Source organism: Bos grunniens, chromosome 18 (assembly GCF_055505025.1).
Source record: "Bos grunniens cultivar Pamir isolate PY7600 chromosome 18, Bosgru_T2T1.0, whole genome shotgun sequence".
NCBI lineage: Eukaryota > Metazoa > Chordata > Mammalia > Artiodactyla > Bovidae > Bos > Bos grunniens.
This window is the reverse complement of record NC_141182.1, coordinates 66,206,156-66,225,912: the sequence shown is the minus strand read 5'-3', so window position 1 is coordinate 66,225,912 and position 19,757 is coordinate 66,206,156. Positions and strand designations below refer to the sequence as shown.

The 19,757-nt window shown below is 48.8% G+C and overlaps 1 protein-coding gene and 1 long non-coding RNA gene across 3 annotated transcripts; one reads left to right on the top strand and one right to left on the bottom strand.

Moving 5' to 3' along the window:
- Positions 1-128: 128 nt before the first annotated feature.
- Positions 129-9,037, bottom strand: LOC147354881 (uncharacterized). Its single transcript, XR_015146687.1, has 2 exons — positions 8,472-9,037; positions 129-1,309 (listed from the first exon to the last, which is right to left on the bottom strand). It is a non-coding gene; the product is annotated as an uncharacterized LOC147354881 (long non-coding RNA).
- On the top strand, positions 8,872-19,253 carry ZNF132 (zinc finger protein 132). 2 transcript variants are annotated; one of them, XM_086354969.1, is made up of 4 exons: positions 8,872-9,243; positions 11,690-11,770; positions 11,927-12,095; positions 16,424-19,253. In XM_086354969.1, the coding sequence occupies exons 1-4, from the start codon at positions 9,229-9,231 to the stop codon at positions 18,346-18,348; spliced, it is 2,190 nt and encodes a 729-aa protein (XP_086211095.1). In that variant the 5' UTR covers positions 8,872-9,228; the 3' UTR covers positions 18,349-19,253. The 2 variants fall into 2 exon arrangements, with proteins under 2 accessions (XP_086211095.1, XP_086211096.1); XM_086354970.1 differs by having other exon boundaries at positions 8,872-9,254.
- Positions 19,254-19,757: the final 504 nt, after the last annotated feature.

The following is a 19,757-nucleotide window of genomic DNA, read 5'->3' as shown; positions in this document are numbered from 1 at the left end:
CCCAGGATAAAGGCCTAACATGAATCCTTCTCCCTTGGGACTTTGTGGTAAAGGACTTCAGGTGTCCTGCATACCCTCCTCCAAGCCTCTGCACATGCTGATCCCTCTGAAGCAGGACAGAGAAGTTGTTTTTTTTTTTTTAATATATGTATTTTTAATTTTTAACTTTACGATATTGTATACAGAGAGGTTCTTTTAAACAGAACCTTTAAAAGAAAGACATAGCTATGGAACACGAACGATATGGGGCTTCCCAGGTGGCTCAGTGGTAAAGAATCTGCCTGCCAGTACAGAAGGCACTGTTTCAATCCCTGGGTTAGGAAGATCCCCTGGAGAAGGAAATGGCAACCCACTCTAGTGTTCTGCCTGAAAAATTCCATGGACATGGGGTGGCAGAGTCAGAACTTGTTAGGCCCTAACTAAACAGGGGCTGGGAACTGACCCTCTCTGGCCGAGGGCCCCATGGAGGGTCTGCTGGCAGTGCCAGGGGAGCTTCCCTGCTTCCTGAACAGGCTCACTCTGCTGGGGGCAACTGGAATGTCCTGGGAGCAACTCCCTTCCGACTGCTCCAGACTCTGTGACAATAAAGCCGGAAGGGTTACATCACCTTGGAGCCAGGGCTGTGGCCCAGGAGGCAGAATAGAAATGGGTCGTGGCCAGGGTGCTGAGGGGGCAGATTCTCGATGACAGCGATGTCCACGTGCCTCTGGGGACAGAGTAGGAGGGCAGGGGAGGCACCCTGTCCTCTTGTGGTCCAGAGGGTCTTGTGACTTCCAGCCCTCCAGGGAAAGCACTGTGGCCAGGTTCTCAGTCACCTGTGTGCCCAGAGCTTACCTGAGGTGGAATCATAGGACTTGAGGGGTACAGCGGTCTGAGAATAAGGAAGCAGGTCCCTCAAACCAGCGCAGCTTCGTGTGGCCACCAGCTGGAGATGAGCCATCTTTCTGTGCCAGGCCAGAAAAACCAGATCCCTGTAATCACCACTCCAGGCAGACAGGGGCAGGTCCCCTCTACGTAGATGGGGAATGGTGGGGCACAGGGAACAGGCAACAGGGGACGCCAGAGCCCAGTACGCAAGGGCACAGGCTGTGAGATCTACAGGGGCCAAACTCATATCTATTAACACCACGCATAAGGTCACTGAGCAGCTGAAGTTGTCCTGAATCCTGCAGTCTTCTGAGCCATATTCCTGAGAGCTGTCACCCCACCAGCAAAAGCCAGGGAGGCTCCTGTTGCCCAAGCTGGGTTGCTGGTGACTTCAGCAGTCATGACCTTCATGGCTGTCCAGCCTCAGGGCGCAGAGGCACAGCTGTGAAGAAAGGAAAGCGGGAAAACGGGAAAGCAGTTTCAGGATCTTCTGTTGGGTGTGTACTTCCTGAAGGAGCTAGACGTTAGGATTTCTTTGTGGAACTTCTGCTTTTATAATTTTTGTATCTGTTTTATTTTTTGGCTGCCTTGCATGGCATGAGGGAATCTTATTTCCCTAACCAGGGATGGAACCCAGACCCCCTGCAGTGGAAAGTGCAGAGTTTTAACCACTGGACTGCCAGAGAAGGCGCAGCACTTATTTTACAATATCTAATACCATGAGAATCTAGAAATCTTCCCCAATGGCTCAGTAGTAAAGAATCCGCTGCAGTACAGGAGATGCAGATGGGTTCAACCCCTGGGTCAGGAAGACAGCTGGGAGGAGATGGCAACCCACCCCAGTATTCTTACTTGGAGACTCCCATGGACAGAGGAGACTGGAGGGCTGCAGTCCACAGGGTCGCAAAGAGTCAGACACGACTGAGTGACTGAGCACGCTCAATAGCCATGTGAGTTCAGTGTGGTAGGCAGAACCACGGTTCTCCAAGAACGTCCACACCCTAATGCCTGGAACCTATTAACACGTTACCTGACGTGGCCATAGATGGGAATATTATCCACAATTGCCCGGGTTAGTCTAGTATAATCACATGAGCCCTTGAAAGCAGAAAAGCACAACACAGATATTTTAAATCTAAGAATGTCCTAGGTCTGACACTCATGTCAGCTGCTCTAAAACCAAGGCCTCAGCAAGGCTGCATTGCTTCTGGGGGTAAAAGGGCTGTCCTTGCCTGTTCCAGACTGCCAGCATTCCTTGGTTCCTGGCTTTTTCTGTCTTAAAGCCAGCAAAGGCACCTTGAGTTTTTCTCACATGACATCACTCTGATTTGGTCTCTCTCCATCTCTATGCCTCCCTCTTCCACTATAAGGACCCTTACAACAAGGACCCGTAATAACAAGGGTTATTACGATGTTTCCTCCCACCCTGCCAACCTCAGACAATCCAGAATGATCTCCATGTCCCAAAGTCAGCTGGTTATCAACCTTATTTCCACCTACCATCTAAATGTAGTTCCCTCTTGCCCTGTAACAACATGTTCTGGACACTAAGTCCTCCACATCTTTGGCGGGAATGGTGCTTTAGTCTGCTTACCATGCATGCTCAGTTGCTTCAGTCGTGTCGGACTCTTTGCGACCCTATGGACTGTGGCCCACCAGGCTCCTCTGTCCATGGGATTCTCCAGGCAAGAATACTGGAGTGGACTGCCATACCCTCCTCCAGGGGATCTTCCGGACACAGGGATCAAACCAGCATCTCCTGCACTGCACACAGATTCTTTACCCACTGAGCCACCTGGGAAGCCCTGCTTACCATAAGTATACTTACACAAAAATTAAGCATTGCCTACTTGTTACATCAAGAATGAGTGCACTTTTTATTTTGGTAGATGTTAAAGGAAGAAATGTTCACATATTGAGGGCTAGGCAAGTCATTCTTGCTTATATATGATTTAACTTGATTTCTATGCTAACTAAAAAAGATAGCACAGAAGGAAGTCAAAGTAGGAAGTCAAGAAATACCCAGAGTAGCAGGCAAGTTTGGCCTTGGAGTACAGAATGCTGCTGCTGCTAAGTCGCTTCAGTCGTGTCCGACTCTGTGCAACCCCACAGACAACAGCCCACCAGGCTCTGCCGTCCCTGGGATTCTCCAGGCAAGAATGCTGGAGTGGGTTGCTATTTCCTTCTCCAATGCATGAAAGTGAAAAGTGAAAGTGAAGTTGCTCAGTAGTGTCTGACTCTTCACGACCCCATGGACTGCAGCCTACCAGGCTCCTCCGTCCATGGGATTTTCCAGGCAATAGTACTGGAGTGGGTTGCCATTGCCTTCAAAGCTGGGCAAAGGCTAACAGAGTTTTGCCAAGAGAACACACTGGTCATAACACAACAACATAAGAGAGAGGACTCTACACATGGACATCACCAGATGGTCAACACCGAAATCACATTGATTATATTCTTTGCAGCTGAAGATCGAGAAGCTCTATTCAGTCAGCAAAAACAAGACTGAGGACTGGCTGTGGCTCAGATCATGAACTTCTTATTGCAAAATTCAGACTTAAATTCCTCATTGCCAATTCAGAGTTAAGCTGAATAAAGTAGGGGAAAGAACAGGGTGCACTGGCCAGAAATAAAGAATGTCCATGTTAAAAATGAAGTTTAGGGATTTCCCTGGTGTTCCAGCAGTTATGCTTCCCAGGTGGTCCCAGTGGTAAAGAACCCACCTGCCAGTACAAGAGAGGTAAGAGACGTGGGTTTGACTGGAGTGCACACGCATACACACGCGCGCACACACACACACACCCACTTACTCTGGTGGTCCAGCAGCTAATGCTTCCCTGGTGGCTCAGATGGTAAAGAATCCACCTCCAATGCAGGAGACGCGGGTTCGATCCCTAGTCCAGGAAGATCCCCTGGAGAAGGAAATGGCAACCCACACCAGTATTCTTGCTTGGAGAATCCTTTGGACAGAGGCGCCTCAGGCTACAGTCCTTGAGGTCGCAAAGAACTGGATATGACAGAGCGTGACACGTGCCTACACATACACACACACCCCGTGCTTCCATGAAGAGGACATAGGTTCCAGCCCTGGTGTACCAACCAAGACCCCACATGAGTGTGGACACACTAGGTTTGAGCTCAGGAGGGCTGTGGTGGGTCATGCTTGCCACACTTGCTGGCAGAGCCCTGGGCGAGAGGAGGGCTCAGCCTGGCAAGGAGGTGCCGCGCAGGCTCACCTTGTCCTGAGAGTGGGTGCAGAGCAGGTGTGAGCCGCGGCGTGCTGCTCACAGCCGGACGACAGTCTGCAAGCAGGCGGCCTCCTCGGCCTCCCTGGGCTTGCTTCTGGCAAGGCCATCACTGCAAGGCAGGAGCCCTGGGGCTTAGAGGTCTGCAGCCAGGATCTCAGGGGCACAAGCGACACTGCAGGTGAGCCTGGGGGCACCTGCCCTCATCATCTGCTGGTTTCCACCGAGGCGGGGCCCAGAACGTGGGCAGGGATGGTGGGGTCCACATTTGGTGGTCCCATCCGCTGCTTTTCCAAGAAGAGTGAGAGATGCATGTTTTACATGGAGCCTTTTGATTTTATAAAGGTTCAAGACTGTTCCCCCCCAAACTTCAAAGTCTATAGGTATGTATGAGCTCCACTCTTTCTATATATAGAGAGAGAGCTATATACAATGTTGGTTTCTGGGCTATCATTTGTGACTCAGGACAAAAGGCAAACCAGGAGCCCAGGGGTCCCGAGACAGGAAGGCACAGGGCCCAGGGTTCGCTGCACAGCACTCTGCGGCCACTCTCAGGACGCCTCTCCACTCCCTCCCCATCATCGACCTGAAGCCGACACTCCTGCAGGCCTGTGGTGAGCCAAGCTTGGGGCCTGTCTTCCTGAGCTCTCCCCAGCGTTCCAAGGCGTCAGTATGTCCACTGAACTCAGACCTTCCCTTCCGCCGACAGGGCAGCTTGCGATCAGAGCTGCAGTCAGGTGTGCCTTGGGGCCTCAGGCTTCCAAGCAAAGGGTGGGCTCAGCTCCCTGTACCAGAGCGGTCAGCTGTGGTCAGCGAGGCCTCATGGCGCTGCCTCCCACACCTGGGAGAAGCCTTTCCCCTGCCTGTTACCCTCCCCACCCAGGCTCTGTGCACTTTATGGAACACCCATGTTTCACCGGTGGTGCCAGAACAAACCCAGGTCCACTGGTTCTGAGTGTGCAATCCCTATCAAAACCACAGCCAACATTCTGAGCAGAAACTAACAGGCTGACCCTAAATTCATAGACACGCAGAACACAACAAGGAAAACAATTGTGCTAAGAAAGAAAGTTGCACTTTCCTTACTAAACTTCAAAAATTTCTATAAAGCCAAGGTACTCACGACAGTCTGGTCCTGTCAGTAGGACAGAAATATAGATCAACAGATTTAAGAGAGCAAAATAGCCTTAACTGATTTCCAACAAAAATATAATGTGGAAAGATGGCCTTTTCAGCAAATGGTTCTGGGAAAACTAGACATTCACATGCAAAAAAATAAATTCAAACCCTTATCTCAACTATACGTAAAAGTTACCATGAAAAAGACCATAAATGTAAGAGCTAAGACTATAAAATTTATAGAAGAAAACAAAGGAGAACTTTTTGACTTTTGGCTAGACAAATAATTTTTTAGGTATGATACAAAGACAATATATAAATAGAAAAACTAATATATTAGACAATGAGTGTAAAATTTAACATCAAAATGTAAAATCTGCTCTTCAAAATGCATCATTAAGAGACTTTCCTGCTGGCCCAGTGGCTAAGACTCTGCGCTCCCCATGCAGGGGGCCTGGGTTTGACCTCTGGTCGGGGAACTAGATCCCACATGCCACAACGAACACCCAGCACAGCCAAATAAACAAATTTTTTTGTAAAAAGACACCATTCAGAACACTAAAAGATGCACACACAGCCTGGATTGGAGAGGAGTTTGGCGGGGGTGATAAGGGAGATATGTGTATGTAGGGCTGAGTCCCTTCACCGTTCACCTGAAACTACCACAACTATGTCTGTTAACTGGCTACCCCCCAATACAAAATAAAAAGTTTTTTTTTTAATAACACAAATAAATAAAAGTTTAAAAAAATGAGCCACAGACTGAGAAAAAATACTTAGAAAATACTTACATATGGTTTCTAAATACAGAATCTATGAAGAACTTTATGGCTCAAAGATAAAAAGACAACCCAATTAGAAATAAGGAAAAGATCTGAATAGACGTTTCATTGAAGGAAACAGACTGTTAACACGCACGTGAAAATACCATTGTTCATGAGAAAAATGTAGATCAAAAGCCCAATGAGATGACTGCTTCAAGGGTAGAGAGTTTCAGTTCAAGATAATAAAAATGTTCTGAAGAAGTACAGGGGTTAAAGTGGCACAACTGAATTAAAGCCACTGAACCATACACTTAAAAATGGTTAAAATGGTAAGTTTTGTGCATATTTTGCCATGGCTTTTAAAAGCCGTTGAGATACCATTTCACACCACCAGGATGCCAGCTCCAAGTTGTCTTGGTGTTGGCACGGTGGAAAAACTGAACAGTCCTGCGGCGCTGCTGGGAGTATAAAAGGCACAGACCCTTTGGGAAATGGTTCGGGAGCTTCCAAGGAGGTAAACATCAACTTGCCAGGCTTCCCTGCTGGGCCAGTGGTTGAGAGCCTGCCTGCCAATGCAGGCGGCACGGGTTTGACCCCCGGTCCAGGAGGATCTTCTGTGTCTCGGGGCAACTACACCCGTGCACCACAACTACCGACGCCCTCGCTCTCTACAGCCCGCGGCCCACGACCACAGAAGCCACCGCGACGAGAAGCCGGAACATTACAGCGAAGCGGAGCCCCCACGCGCTGCCGGAGGACAGGTGACGGAGGGAAACCCACAGGTCCGGACTGGGCCACCCGATCAGAAAACAACCAAGGTGAACGATCTGCTGCTACTCAGGCTGTGATGCTTCTGATCTTGGACCATGGCTGTCAAGGTCCCAAGGCAAACGGCGCTGCGACTGTTTACACGGTGGTCTGGGAGAAGAAGCAGGTGGACACAGCCACCACGAGGGCCAGCAGCGCCTCTCCTGGGAAAGATGACAAGCCTGACCTGGTGAAGACAGCACCACATCCCAGCAGAGGCTTCACTGGCCTCACTAAGGAGACCTATTTCTTCCCCAAAAAAGGCGCGTGCTCTTGTCCTCAAAAGTCACTGGGTCCTGCAACACCAGGCAAGGGGCACAAGAATATGATCTAAGCACTGGGCACTGGACCCGGGCCCCCAGTCTTTGTCCCGCCCACACCTCCCCTTAGGCCTGCAAAACCCCGTCCCCTGACACCCCTGCTCGCCCTTTCATCTCTGAGGGTGTGGGCCCTCCTCCTGGGTGTGCACTGTCCCCACATCCACCAGAGTTTAGACAGTTTCTCTTTCCTGCACCCACCTCCTCCACTCGGCTACTGGTCCTTCATCTGGACATCCCACACTCATCTCAGGGCCCATCTGGAACCACAAGCTGAGATTTTCCTTCCAAAATCCCATCTCAGGACATAACCTGGTCCAGGCCACCAGGGCAGGACAGTCTAGACATCAGGAAGCTAAATAGAAATTTCCTGTTCACGGGCACGCGGGTCAGCTCCACCTAGAGCTCTCCAGACAACTCAGACTCTACTCCCACATAATCCAACTGCTACTCTTCTGCCAAACATACTCCTTCTGCCAACCTCCGCTCTCCATCTCATTCTTTATCTGTAACACTTGGGATAGTCCTTTATCCTCCACTACATTCACTCTCCATTCGTAAATGGAAATCCCATCGATTCCACTCTGAAAATCGTATAGGGAATCTGATTATTTCTCCCACCTCTCCTACTTCTATTCTGGAGAGGTCACCGGAGAAACATTTGCAGCAGCATCCTCCTGAAGCTGCCTGCTTTCAGCCCCCACCACAACTCTGTGTTCACGCAGTTTCAAAATCCTAACTCAGATCATGGCCATCCATATTCTAATGAAAATCTGTGGCTCCCAGAATCCAAAGCCCGTCAACAGAGGTGGGACTCCCATGCTCACGCTGTCGGTTCCCGGCAGTGGAGACTGCAGAACTTTCCCGAATGCTCCCAGGCCAGTCTCACCTCCGAGTCTTCGCACATGCACATCCCTCCGCCTGCACCCTCCACATTTTATCACACTGGACTCTGAAATGCAGACTTCCACCCACGAACGCCCCAGTGTCCTGAGCACCGAAGCCTGGGGTTCAGTAGGGGACTTGCGGCACTGGGGTTCGGAGTCCAGGTGGAGGCCAAGAGACCCGGCTCTCTTACCATGCCCGCAGTCCAGCTACATGCTGGGTCATGACCTCGGAACGGGTGGCTTTGGAGCCTGGGGCCCTTCTCCGTAAAGCGGATACGATGCACAGGGCGACGACTCCGGGTCGGCCACGGGCACAGACAGGCCTTGACGGACGACCCGGAGAACAACCCCGCGCCGGGCGGTCCCCCGACAGCCGAGGAAACAAGAACCCGGGGAGACGGGACGTTTGCTGAGGTCACGGGACACACAGGGCACAGTTGGGACCTCCTAGGCTGTCGTACCTACCCACTCCCGTTTCCGCGGGCCTGAGGAGCCCCCTGGACACCAACCACGGTCCAACAACTAGGTCCATCCGCCCGCGACCGACAGAGAAGCAACCATCTGAATCCGGAAGTCCCGCCCTCCAAGGCGTGGCCGTCCCGGAAACGCCTATTTCCTGGGCTATCATTGGTCAATACTGGTGTGAACGCACAGTGAGGGAAGTTCTGGGTAGTGTAGTTCAAGTCGCGTGAGCCGTGATGCGGTGCGTCCAGTCTAATCACCTAGGCAACGACTCGGCGGCACCGCGATAGGCTCAGGGAAAAGCGACATAGACGTCCACGAGCCTGGAGCCAGTGAGGGTCAGGATTTGGGCGTTTTCGCCTGGCCTCAGATGGTGGGGCGGGACTTCCGGCGTCGCCATTGCAGTCTTAGTTTAGTGCCTGGTGGGGGTGCAGGAGACACACCCTGGGACGTGAGGCGAAGGCCCCCAGGGGGACGTTCTGGGACCCTCTTCGCACCTTGGCACTCCCTTTTACCCTCGGCTTACCGCTCCTCCTTCCTAAGCCTCGGTTTCTCCGCGCCCCGCCTTCGTCCCAAGTTCCGGGGAGGCAGCTTCCGTTTCATACTGGGGACGGTCGAAGCACTGAGTGCGACCATCAACCTGCGTCACCCCTCCCAGTGTTTGTGGGGGTGTTCGGGTGAGCGCGCAGGCTCGTCACGGCCGCCGCCTGACACGGCCCCGCCCAGCCCACAGGCTGTAACCGGTCTTGCAGAGTCGCCGATGGACCCGAGGCAGGTGAGTGGCAGGTGAGATGAGACAGGTCCTCACCTGCTGAGATCCCCGCCCTTGTGACCCTGGGGTCTGTTAGGGGATGGTGGCGTCCCGAACTCGGCCTGCACATGAGTCTGGGCCCCTGAGAGTCACTTTCCCCTGGCATCCTGAACCTAGGCCAGAGGTTATGTGGAGCGGATCACATGGGATAGATCTGGAAAGGTGTCCGTGACACAGAGACCAGCATGTGCCAGTTGCTTGGAGGTGGGCATAAGGTGACAGTGTTGAGGGAAACGACAGATCTCCATTTCTTCTGGTGGAAATAGAGAGCAGAGGGACTGGAGACAGGCCCGGAAAGGGAGGCTGGGGTGCTGGGCCTCTATTCTCAGTGTGGTGCGGGTCACGGGAAGTTTAGAGCAGAGGAGGAGGTGATCTGAATCAGATCTTAACAAGCCTGTGGATGCTGAGTGAAAAGACTGGAAAGTGGGATGAGACTGGAGGCCCGAAGATCATGGAGGAGGTGACTGCAGTAGTCTCGGTGTGTGGTTTTGGTGGCTAGAGCAGGGAGGTGCCTGTAAGGTAGGAGAAGTGGTTGGCTCCTGGATGTAATTTTTAGGGTGGACTAGATTTCCTGATCACTTCATGGCAAATAGATGGGGAAACAGTGGCTGACTTTATTTTTCTGGGCTCCAAAATCACTGCAGATGGTGATTGCAGCCATGAAATTAAAAGACGCTTACTCTTTTAAAGGAAAGTTGTGACCAACCTAGATAGCATATTCAAAAGCAGAGACATTACTTTGCCAACAAAGGTCCATCTAGTCAAGGCTATGGTTTTTCCAGTGGTCCTGTATGGATGTGAGAGTTGGACTATAAAGAAAGCTGAGCGCCGAAGAATTGATGCTTTTGAACTGTGGTGTTGGAGAAGACTCTTGAAAGTCCCTTGGACTGCAAGGAGATCCAACCAGTCCATCCTAAAGGAGATCGGTCCTGGGTGTTCATTGGAAGGACTGATGTTGAAGCTGAAACTCCAATACTTTGGCCACCTGATGCAAAGAGCTGACTCATTTGAAAAGACCCTGATGCTGGGAAAGATTGAGGGCAGGAGGAGAAGGGGATGACAGAGGATGAGATGGTTAGATGTCCATCACCGACTCGATGGACATGGGTTTGGGTGAACTCTGGGAGTTGGTGATGGACCGGGAGGCCTGGTGTGCTGTGGTTCTTTGGGTCGCAAAGAGTCAGACACAACTGAGCAACTGAACTGAACTGAGATTTCCTGATATGTGGCAGGGAAATATGGTTGACCCTGAATATTTTTTCGGATGTGGAAAATGGTTTGAGGAGTAGATTTCAGAGGGAAAATAACTGTTTTGGCCATATTGTATTTGGAATGTCATTGAGACTGCCAAATTGAGATGTCAAGTGTATTTCATGCCAGGTCGAGACTAGAGACGTCCGCCGGCGGGAGGCTTGTGCTTGCGCACTGTGAGCTGGGTTGAGGATGATGAACAAGCCTCTGAGTAGAGTGTAGACCTGGGATGAAAAAATGAAGCACAGGGTCTTCCTTGGTGGTCCAGTGGCCAAGACTCCATGCTCTCAATGCAGGGGACCTGGGTTCAGTCCCTGGTCAGGGAACTAGATTCTACCTGCCACAACTAAGATCCCACACAGTGCAACTAAGACACAGCACAGCCAAATAAATAAATACAAAAAAAAAAAAGAAAAGAAAAAGCACATAAGTAAGGAAGGTAGGATGACAGTGGGCCTGAGCTTAGATTGTTTTACCTTTCTACAGCTCACAGGGTTTTCTGGCCATTCTCCTTACGTCCAGGGGGGTTTATTAGGCTGCTGGAGTATCAGGGACAAAAAGGCTCAGCCAAGCTAAGCGTTGCCACGCCAAGAGTGGGGACGAGCAGGTCAGGGGTTTGTGTATTAGGAAGGGCAAGGACAGCTATGACTGGTGAAGGGACAGCATGCATAAGCTTAGAGCTGGAAGAGAATAAGGGTGTTTGAGATTATTACTCCTGGTTCTGGGGTGCAAGATTGGAGCAACAGAGCCAAGAAGGGAGGCTTTGTCTAGAGAGGTGATGGCTCTCTCTGTTAGTGGGAAGCTCTTGCAGTCAAGGACAGTCCAAGGTTAGCATCGGATCCTGCCTGCCTCTGTTGGCAAGCTAAGTGCATAGTGGAAGACGAGTACAGGGGAAGTGCCTGTGGTGTGGCCAGGGAGAGGGACGATGATACTGTGGGATGTGGGAAGTAGAGGTTTGAGGATTGATGTGTACGTGGTAGGGGAATGAGGCCTGATACAGAGGCTTAAGGAAGAAAAGAGAGCTCAGATTTTCTTAGATTTGGGAGGTGTGACCTGAAGGACACAAGGGAAGTTGGTTAGTAGGGAGAGGGGTGTCATATGACCACTTAGAGCTCAAACAGCGTCCATCTACCCACCTTCCTTTTGTCTCTCTCGTTAGGATTGGTCTGAAAACAGTGGCCAGTGGGACTGTGAGGAGAGCGGGGCACCAGTGGGGCCAGCACCTGTGGCCTTCTCAGAGGTGAGGGCCGGGGGAAGGGGGTGAGCTGCAGGCGGGTGGAGGGAGGACGGACGGGGGTCATGAGGAGAAGAGATGCCAGTGGGACACGGGGCAGAGCACTGAGTCGCACATCAAGGGCCTGAATGTGCCCGCTGGACCGTTTTGTTTGTTTTCCAGCCCACCTATTGGCCCCCTGGCCTTGCTGCCTCCTCATGGGGGAGCCTGGTGGCCTTCGAGGAGGTGGCCATGCACTTCTCCAGGGAGGAGTGGGAGCTCCTTGATGAAGCCCAGAGGCAGCTGTACCACACTGTGATGCTGGAGACCTTGGAGCTCGTGACCTCACTTGGTAAGGCCCTCGTTCCCTTCCCTGGCCTGGGGCCAGCACCTGCCTTTTGTCTTCTCCCATCCCCAAGCTGGACCAGGGACACTGCTTCCTGCCCAGGTTTCATGTTGTAGCTGCTGTGAGTGCTGGGCCTGGGCTGTGTGCACCCCCGTTTCTCCCTGAGCAGCCTCATGAGGAGTCCTAACAGCTATTAGGTCCCACAGGGGCCCTGTGGGAGCAGAGGTTGGGGATCGGCATTCTGGCCTGCCTGAAGGGTCCTGCTCAACTTGACCAGTGCCTGGCTGGCTGATCTAGTGTGTGGCCATGCCGAGGTTCTGCCCCTTCCCCAGAGACTTTTTTTTTAATGGCTTTACTGATATATATCATAACGTTCACCCTTTTACTTTTTTTTACAAAAATCAATTTTAACATTCACCCTTTTAAAGTGTACAGTTTAGTGGGTTTTCGTGTTTTCAGTGTATAAATCTCGCCATACTCCATAGAACTTCTTGAAGAGAACATAGGCAAAATATTCTTTGATATAAATCATACCAGTGTTTTCGTAAGTCAGTCTCCCAAAGCAACGAAATAAAAGCAAACAAATGGAACCTAATAAAACTTACAAGTTTTTGCACAGCAAAGGAAACCATTAAAAAAATGAAAATACAGCTTAGAAACTGAGAAAATATTTGTAAGTGATATGATTGACAAGGGTTTTAATTTCCAAAATATACAAACAGCTCATACAACTCAATAACAAGAAAATAACCCCATTGAAAAATGGGCAGAAGACCTAAATAGACATTTCTCCAAAGAAGACATACAGATGGCCAAAAAGCATGTAAAAACACGCTCAACACTGCTTATTATTCAGTTCAGTTCAGTCGCTCAGTCCTGTCCCACTCTTTGCAACCCCATGAATCGCAGCACGCCAGGCCTCCCTGTCCATCACCAACTCCTGGAGTTCGCCCAGACTCACGTCCATCGAGTCAGTGATGCCATCCAGCCATCTCACCCTCTGTCGTCCCCTTCTCCTCCTGCCCCCAATCCCTCCCAGCATCAGAGTCTTTTCCAATGAGGCAACTCTTCCCATGAGGTGGCCAAAGTACTGGAGTTTCAGCTTTAGCATCATTCCTTCCAAAGAAATCCCAGGGCTGATCTCCTTCAGAATGGACTGGTTGGATCTCCTTGCAGACCAAGGGACTCTCAAGAGTCTTCTCCAACACCACAGTTCAAAAGCATCAATTCTTCGGCGCTCAGCTTTCTTTATAGTCCAACTCTCACATCCATACAGGACCACTGGAAAAACCATAGCCTTGACTAGATGGACCTTTGTTGGCAAAGTAATGTCTCTGCTTTTGAATATGCTGTCTAGATTGGTCATAACTTTCCTTCCAAGGAGTAAGCGTCTTTTAATTTCATGGCTGCAGTCACCATCTGTAGTGATTTTGGAGCCCAAAAAAATAAAGTCTGACACTGTTTCCACTGTTTCCCCATCTATTTGCCATGAAGTGATGGGACCAGATGCCATGATCTTCGTTTTCTGAATGTTGAGTTTTAAGCCAACTTTTTCACTCTCCACTTTCACTTTCATCAAGAGGCTTTTTAGTTCCTCTTCACTTTCTGCCATAAGGGTGGTATTATCTGCATATCTGAGGTTATTGATATTTCTCCCGGCAATCTTGATTCCAGCTTGTGTTTCTTCCAGCCCAGCGTTTCTCATGATGTACTCTGCATAGAAGTGAAATAAGCAGGGTGACAATGTACAGCCTTGACGTACTCCTCTTCCTATTTGGAAGCAGTCTGTTGTTCCATGTCCAGTTCTAACTGTTGCTTCCTGACCTGCATACAGATTTCTCAAGAGGCAGGTCAGGTGGTCTGGTATTCCCATCTCTTTCAGAAGTTTCCACAGTTTATTGTGATCCACACAGTCAATGGCTTTGGCATAGTCAATAAAGCAGAAATAGATGTTTTTCTGGAACTCTCTTGCTTTTTCCATGATCCAGCGGATGTTGGCAATTTGATCTCTGGTTCCTCTGCCTTTTCTAAAACCAGCTTGAACATCAGGAAGTTCACGGTTCACATATTGCTGAAGCCTGGCTTTGAGAATTTTGAGCATTATTTTACTAGCATGTGAGACGAGTGCAATTGTGTGGTAGTTTGAGCATTCTTTGGCATTGCCTTTCTTTTATTATTATTATTTGCTTATTATTAGAGAAATTCAAATGAAAACTATTATGAGGTGTCACCTCACACCCAGTCAGAATAGCCATCATTAAAAAGTCTACAGATAACAAATGGTAGAGAGCATGTGGAAAAAGGAACCCTCCTACACTATTGATGGGAATGTAAATTGGTGCAGCCACTATGGAAAACAGTATGGAGTTTCCTGAAAAAATGAAAACTAGAGTTCCCATACGATCCAGCAATCTCACTCCTGGGCATATATCTGGAGAAAAAACAGCAATTCGAAAGGATAAATTTACTCCAATGTTCATTGTAGCACTATTTACAATATCCAGGACATGGAAGCAACATAAATTCTATCGACAGATGAATGGAAAAGAAGATGTGGTGTATGTATACAATGGAACGCTACTCAGCCATAAAAAAGAAATAATGCCACTTGGTGTAACGCGGGTGAACCTAGAGACTATCATACTAAGTGATGTAAGTCATAAGGAGAAAAGACAAGTACCATGTGATATCTCTTATATATGGAATCTAAAATACAACACAAATGAACATATCTGTAAAGCAGAAAAAGTTTCACAGATGTAGAGAACAGACTTGTGGTTGCCAATGGTGGGGGTTGGGAGAGGGATGGATTGGAATTAGGAAGTACAACCTATTATATATAGAATGGATAAACATTAGGTCCTACTGTATAGCACAGGGAACTATAATAGGAAAGAATATGAAAAAGAACATATGTATAACTGAGGCAGTTTGCTTTATTTTTTTTATTTTTTTTTAATTAAGGATAATAAACAAATGGACTTCCCTGATGGCTCAGACGGTAAAGAGTCTGCCTACAATGCGGGAGACCCAGGTTCATTCCCTGGGTCGGGAAGATCTCCTGGAGAAGGAAATGGCAACCCACTCCAGTATTCTTGCCTGGAAAATCCCACGGATGGAGGAGCCTGGTAGGCTACAGTCCATGGGGTCACAAAGAGTCGGACACAACTGAGCGACTTCACTTTCACTTTTTCAATAAACTAATATCACCACACTCTAATTCTAAGCATTTTCATCACCTAAAGAGAGACTCTGCCCTTTAGCAGTCGCTCTTCATCTTCCCACATCCTGTCCTGAGTCCTAGGCAACCACTAATCTACCTCGTGACTGTACAGATTTGCTTGTTCTATTAATAGGTATTTCACACAAATGGGATTATACCATATGTGTTTTCCGTGACTGGCTTTTACTTGGCATAATGTTATTGAGGTTCATCCATGTTATAGAACATATCAATAATACTTCTTTCATTTTTATGGCTGAATAATATTCCAGCATATAGATATACCAGTTTTGTTTATCCATTCATCAGCTGATGGACATTTGGCTTTTTTCCACTTTTTGACTGTTACAAACATTATGGCTGTTCCAGATGTTCATGTACAAGTTTTGTGTAGATATATGTCATTTCTCTTCTGTAAATACATAGCAGCGAAATTCCCAAACTGTCCCAATTGGCAGCACCGTTTTACATTCCCACTGCAGTTTATGAGTGTTTCAGTTTCTCTACTTCCTCATCAAAAACTTGTTACTATCTTTTTTTCTTCAAGCTATCCTGGTGAGTTTAAAGTGGTATCTCATTGTGGTTTGAGCTTGCATTTCTGTAAAGACTAACGGGCTTGCCCGGTGGTGCAGTGATAAAGAACCTGCCTGCCAGTGCAGGAGATGGAAGAGATGTGGGTTCGATCCCTGAGTTAGGAAGATCCCCTGGAGTGGGAAATGCCAACCTGCTCCAGTATTTTTGCCTGGAAAATTCCATGGGCAGAAGAGCCTGACAGGCTATAGTGCATGGGGTCACAGAGAGCTGGACATGACTGAGCGCACACTGTGCACACGATGACTAATGATGTTGAGCTTCTTTCCATTTACTTTTTGTCCATTTGTGTATGTATATCTTTTTTTGAAAAATGTCTTTTCAGGCCCTTTACCTCTGAGTTCTTGCCTCTGGTGAGGGCCCTATCCCGCCAGTGAGCCTTGCACTCTAACTCTGCCCCACCTGGCCTATCGGCAAATCCTTGGCCCATTCCTGTATGTGTCAGTGACACATTTCTAAGGAAGTCACCCTTTTCACTAAGTGGAACGCTCACGTTAACCAGAAATTTCTCGGCTTTCAGGCTGTTGGCCTGTGGTGGAAGATGAGGAGGTGCCTTCTGAGAAGAATGCTTCTGGAGAAGTGGTGTCACAGGTCAAAACTCCCAGTGTACCTCCTTCCATGCAGAAGGCTGACAGCTGTGACACGTGTGAGCCACTCTTGAAAGACATTTTGCAGCTGGACGACCATCAGAGACATACTGGGGAGACTTCCTGCACATGTTTAGCATATGGAAGAGAGTTTTGGTTTGGTGTAAATCTTCACCAGCATCCAGAGTACAATGGAGAAAAGCCCTTCCAATGGAACAGAGACAGGGACTTGTTTGTAAAAAGCTCAACAGGCTCTTTGTCAGAGAAACCCATTACATGTGGGTTAGGTGGCCAGGATGTCTCAGACGGCCATGACCTCCTCCAGCCCCCAAGCATGGACGGCAGTGGGGAGCCACATAGCAGCACAAAGGGCAGGGAGGCCTCACTGCACCTTTTCAGTTCTGGGCAGCTCGAAGAGGTCCAGTCCTCACAGAAGCCCTTCAACTGCAGTGACAGTGGGAAAGCTTTCCAGAAGACTTCTGTCCTCCTCAGCCACCGGAGCACTCGCTCTGAAGAGACACCATTTAGATGCACAAGAGCTGAAAATTCCTTAGAGGAGAAATCAGCCCTTATTAGTGACCAATGGTTTCACACTGGAGAAACATCTCATGTATGTAAAGAGTGTGGCAAGGCTTTCAGTCACCCATATCAACTGAGGAAGCATCAGAAATTCCACGCGGGAGTAAAAGATTATGCATGCAGCGACTGTGGGAAAACTTTCAGCCACAAACTCACCCTTATTCATCACCAGAGAATCCACACAGGAGAAAGGCCTTATGAATGCAGTGAATGTGGGAAAGCCTTCAATAACAGGTCACACCTCGCTCGGCATGAGAAAGTCCACACAGGAGAAAGGCCTTTCAAGTGCAGCAAATGTGGAAGAGCCTTCAGCCAAAGCTCCAATTTCCTTCGGCACCAGAAAGTCCACACCCACATAAAACCTTACGAGTGCAGTCAGTGTGGTAAAGCCTTCAGTCGCAGCTCTGCGCTCATGCAGCACTGGAGAGTTCATACTGGAGAACGGCCATTTGAGTGCGGTGAGTGTGGGAGAGCTTTTAACAACAACTCCAACCTTGCTCAGCACCAGAAGGTTCACACCGGAGAACGGCCTTTCGGATGCAGTGAATGTGGGAGAGACTTTAGCCAAAGCTCTCACCTCCTTCGCCATCAGAAAGTCCACACCGGAGAACGGCCTTTCGCATGTGGTGAATGTGGGAAAACCTTCAGCAATAGCTCCACCCTCATTCAACACCAGAAAGTACATACTGGACAAAGGCCTTACAGGTGCAGTGAGTGCAGAAAAGCCTTCAGTCGCAACTCCAGCCTGGTTCAGCACTGGAGAACTCACACTGGGGAAAAGCCTTATGAGTGCAGTGAATGTGGGAAGGCCTTTGCTCACAGTTCCAGTCTCATTGAGCACTGGAGAGTTCACACCAGAGAAAGGCCTTATGAGTGTAACGAATGTGGGAAGTTCTTTAGCCAAAAGTCCATTCTTACGAAGCATCAGAAAGTTCACACTGGGGAAAGGCCTTATGAGTGCACTAAATGTGGCAAGTTCTTTAGCCGTAAGTCCAGCCTCATCTATCACTGGAGAGTTCACACTGGGGAAAGGCCTTACGAGTGCAGTGCTTGCGGGAGAGCCTTCAGCAGTAACTCTCACCTCATTCGTCACCAGAGAGTGCACACCCAGGAAAGGCCCTATGAATGCAGCCAGTGTGGGAAAGCCTTTAGTGAAAGATCCACACTTGTTCGACACCAGATAGTTCACACCAGAGAAAGGACTTATGAGTGTGGCCACTGTGGGAAGATCTTCAGTCGCCTCTGCAACCTTGCACAGCACAGAAGGATCCACAGCTGAATGGAGCCTTATGGAGATGGTCTTTGGGAGGTCTTCAGCCACATCAAACTTCAGGCAGCAGACTACAAAGAAATTCCCTAATGTGTCGCTGATGTGGACATGCCTTCAGAAGCTACCCTGCCCTTTCTGAGTGGCCTAGGAACCTACACAGCACTGTCTCCCCTCTGGAGCGTAAAGCTCTTTCTAGCTGCCTGTGGCCTCTGAGAGGGTCAGGGAATGAACTGACCCCGTGTTGGTTGAGAGATTCATTAATAAAGACACGTGACAGTCCTGCACGTTATGTACCTAACAGTGCTTCAGGGTACATGAAGCAAAAACTGATAGAACTGCAAGGAGCGATAGACAAATTCACAATTACACTTTGGGAAGTTCACACCCTCCCAGATAATCAGTAAAGGCGTGGAAGACAACACTTTGAACCAGCTTGACCTAATCAATATTTATAGAACTTCCTGTCCAAGAGGACAGAATAGACATTTTTTTCACATGCACGTAGAACATTTACCAATATGGAGCATATTCTGGGCCATAAAAGAAGGCCTGATAAAGGGAAAAGAAATAATACACGGTGTGGACCTTGACAATAACAGAATTCTAATAAGAAATAAAGAACAGAATGATGTGTGGAAAACCCTCATTCAGAAACTGAATATCACACTTATAAATAATCCATGGTCAAAGATGAAATCAAAAGAAAAACTTGAAAGTACTTGGAGTGAAAATGAGAACAGCATATCAAAATATGTGGGATTACCTAAAACTGTACCAAGGGAGACATATGTGTATGTGTATATATATGTGTGTGTGTGTGTGTGTGTCCATGTATACTGGTGAAATATTAATAAGCCTTATGGATTGTAGAAGAATCATTAAATGCCAGGTTTTTTACAGTTCCAACAAAAGAAGCAGACATGACTCCAGGCCATGAAGTTTCTCTTCACTGAAAGGTAAAAGCCAACTGCAGGGTCATGCGAGCCCCCAGAAGACAGACATAAGGACAGACTCGGGGGGTCCTGAGATGAGGTGCACCAGGAGGGGCCTCACTGACACACTGAAGGGCCCTTCGCAGCCCTGCTCACAGCTGCCAGTGTGTGCTTTCTTGAGGGATGTCTGTCTCCCATGTCTTAGTCCATTCCAACTGATGTAACAAATACCATGAACTGGGAGGCTTAAAAATAACAAATTTCTCACAGTCCTGGAGACTAGAAAATCCAAGATCTAGTGCCAGGATATTTGGTGACAGGTGAGGATCCTGGTTGACAGCCATCCTCTGTGTCCTCACAGTGAAGGAGAAGGGGTCCTTGGGGGCCTCTTATGAGACCACTAATCCCAGTCACAAGGGTTCCTCTCCCATGACCTCATCAACCTCCCAAATGCCCCACCTCCAAATACAGAACACTGAGTGGGTT

Excerpts from the sequence above, each read along its gene's own strand:
- ZNF132 (XM_086354969.1), top strand. Across the intron at positions 11,771-11,926 it reads CACCTGTGGCCTTCTCAGAG|CCCACCTATTGGCCCCCTGG; the intron begins GTGAGGGCCGGG and ends TTTGTTTTCCAG. Across the intron at positions 12,096-16,423 it reads GGAGCTCGTGACCTCACTTG|GCTGTTGGCCTGTGGTGGAA; the intron begins GTAAGGCCCTCG and ends CTCGGCTTTCAG.